At 37.0% G+C, this 3,031-nt stretch overlaps 1 protein-coding gene across 1 annotated transcript; it reads right to left on the reverse strand.

The window, feature by feature from the left end:
- Positions 1–1,827: 1,827 nt before the first annotated feature.
- On the reverse strand, positions 1,828–2,775 carry LOC113373415. The gene has a single exon (XM_026613746.1). It carries the CDS (start codon positions 2,773–2,775, stop codon positions 1,828–1,830), a length of 948 nt encoding a protein of 315 aa, XP_026469531.1.
- Between the last annotated feature and the right edge of the window lie 256 nt (positions 2,776–3,031).

Below are 3,031 nucleotides of genomic sequence, written 5' to 3' on the forward strand. Positions count from 1 at the left end.
AATTGCCACACAATATGTATTTCATGTGCATTTATAGCATAGGTGTTTTACAGTTTAACACTTCGATTTTGGCATATTTTTAATTATTTGTGCACATGTTAGAATTGGGTTAATAAGGGTGACTAAAGCAAATGGTCGTAGTTCGAAGTTTTAGTTTTTAGCATATTCCTGATAGTTTTAGCGCAATCTAGGTAGAACATGCTTATAGTTCATTTCAAACGATCATTTATGTAATGCTTGAATTACGAAAACATTATGCCCCTTCCCCGAGCAAATGTTTTCCTAGGCAGATAAAAATTACCTAGTGAAAAGTATATTTTGGATTGTAAAAAGTAGTTTCAGGACAATAGAAATAAAAGTTTAATTTGGAAGATTATTTTATACAGTTTATTAGTTAGCGCAAAGATGCCTTTACTATTCGAACACCTTAATCGGCATTCTAGAAAATAGTGTATATTTGACGTATCAAAATTTTGCGATCACTTCTGCAATAGCATACTATCATCAATGTTGTGGCTTAGAAACTATTGTGATTCTAAAAAACTCAACTAGAACCACCTGCGTGGTGTCAATTGGTTTTTTTTACATTCGTGTCTGACATTTTAACACGCGTATTTTTAATGGTGTCAAATATGATGTTGGAATCGTAATCTAACATTTTTCATTTACTTATTTAATCCTATATATTATGTAATTTGAGATTACTAATTCAACAATGCAGGACAATTATATTACAATAAATAAATACTGACTAGTAATCGTCGATTTCCATCAATATACTCATCACATAGCACTTTGATGAGTATCTGCTAAACGACAATATTTATTTAAAATGCTTTACAATTGATTAATTGAAACACAAAGTATATTTAATTAACACTGAATGATATTGTTATACAATTAGAATTGATGATGTTTCAAAACTTATCAGTAATATCCGCAACGAAATATTTGAATAAAGATAATAGGTATACCACACAATTATCGATTGCCGGTTTTGAGCTATGTGATATAACTGATATATTAATAAAAAAAAATAATTTGTATTTGTGACATATAAAAAACTATATATATATATATATATATATATATATATATATATATATTTTCTATATATATATATATATATATATATATATATATATATATATATAGAAAAGAGCAATAATCATCAAAAAATTCTATATGTTTAATTTAATTTAATTTAATTCTATATGTTTTATACAATTATTGGTGAATGCTAAATATGCAAAACGATTTCCAGAAAATATATTTCTAAAATGAATATGCAACATTAAATTTAAACCACAACTTGCGTCTCACTCAAATTTTCATTTTATCGTTTGATATAATACTTTTCAGCATTTATGCTCAATGCGATTTTTTAAATTTCTTGTTTTAAGTGTTATTCTTTAAATAAAATATGATTTTTATGCTTTTAACTACTTTGTAGCGTGAGTTAATGCACTTTAGAAATTGCACATACATATAAAATATAGTTAATGATTATTTTTATTATATGTTACTTATATTTATATTGACTTATTATTAGCTTTTTCATGATTATCAATGCTAAATTCGTTTCTCAGATACCTTCGCAATATGAATGAATTCGTTAAAGTTTAGCGCTATAACTATCCGTTCAACAGGTCACAAATATATTAAAGGTCTAACATTTATACAAAACATTCAGATGTAACGTTTAAGATATTAATGATTTGTCAAGCCTGAGATTACAAGATTAATCTCTAAAATCTATCATAAAGGGTGAACGAGCCCATCATGGAGCAGTTGGTCAACGTATCAGTCAGTGGGGCATTTGAGCTTCTAATATAGGTAATGCGATGAAGCGGGCGGCCGAGGGGGCGGCGGCCTTGCCTTTATGTAGCGCGGATTAAACGGCCCCAGAGCCGCTTCATTCGTTGACGAAGGAGGCGGAGGAGCCGCCGGGAAGCGAAAATGTTTCCGCAACTTGAAATGTGCACATGGTATGAAACTGCCGAGTGATTGATAATTCAACGCCCAATATACCACCGGATTTAGTGCAGAGTGTGCATGGCCTAGAAGCAGAGCGAACTGAGAGACCCGTGCGGGTACAGTCGGCAAGAACGTGACAAGGACGTGCGGAGCCCAGCAAGCCGCAAACGCAACCGCCACCGCCACAAGCATGTTTGCCAGGCGTCGTCTGCTGCGCAAGGTTGATGCCTGTGGGCGACGACCTTCTGGGGGCTGCGGTTCCGCATTTCGTTGTGCATGTCTAGACGGACCGCGCTGGGGACCGCGAGTTGCCGGTGGATGATGATTCACGACAGGTGGTCGCATGCAGCGGGCGCGTTCCGCTAACTCGGCCTCGGCGCCGTCCGCCGAATCGCGTCGATATAACGTCTCTCGACCAGGCGGCCCCATTCCAGCTACTATTACGACGTGAGTCGAACGCCGTAGCAGAGGCACCGGTAGAGGCAACTCGCCGTGTGCGGCACGAGCGGTCAAAGATAACGCGCAAAGTTCGGAACGCACTCCCAGATGGGCGCCTACGACGGCCACCGCTGGCACCGCGAATATAATCACTAACAAAAGCATTCGTATGTGATTCGGCGTCGACGTGTCCACACAATGTAAATCTTCCTCGCGCACTTGCCGGCCGAGGAGTTCTGGTGCACAGAGCAACGCAGCAGCCAGCCATGCTCCGACGGCCGAAAACGCACCTGGTATGCCGCTCTGGGAAGATAATCGTGGACGCTTCACAGTCAAGTAACGATCCATTGCAAGACCCATTAACGATAACGTACTTGCCGCTACTGGAAAGATCTGTGAAAATGTCAGTAACACTCAAATACTTTTGATTTATTTTATAACATTTACATACAATTCAGAGCAATGACAATTCCTAATCATAAGCAAAATGCGCCATACATGTGAATATAATTTTGAAGCATGTATACAATTGCGTGCAGAATTGGACACATTTATCATACATTGTATAATGTAACTTCGAACATAAAATTATGCCAAACCACATACTATATAGAGA

The sequence above is a fragment of the Ctenocephalides felis genome, unplaced genomic scaffold (genome assembly GCF_003426905.1).
Source record: "Ctenocephalides felis isolate EL2017-DRISC unplaced genomic scaffold, ASM342690v1 CF-g0.4_SCAFFOLD_00102, whole genome shotgun sequence".
Taxonomy (NCBI): domain Eukaryota; kingdom Metazoa; phylum Arthropoda; class Insecta; order Siphonaptera; family Pulicidae; genus Ctenocephalides; species Ctenocephalides felis.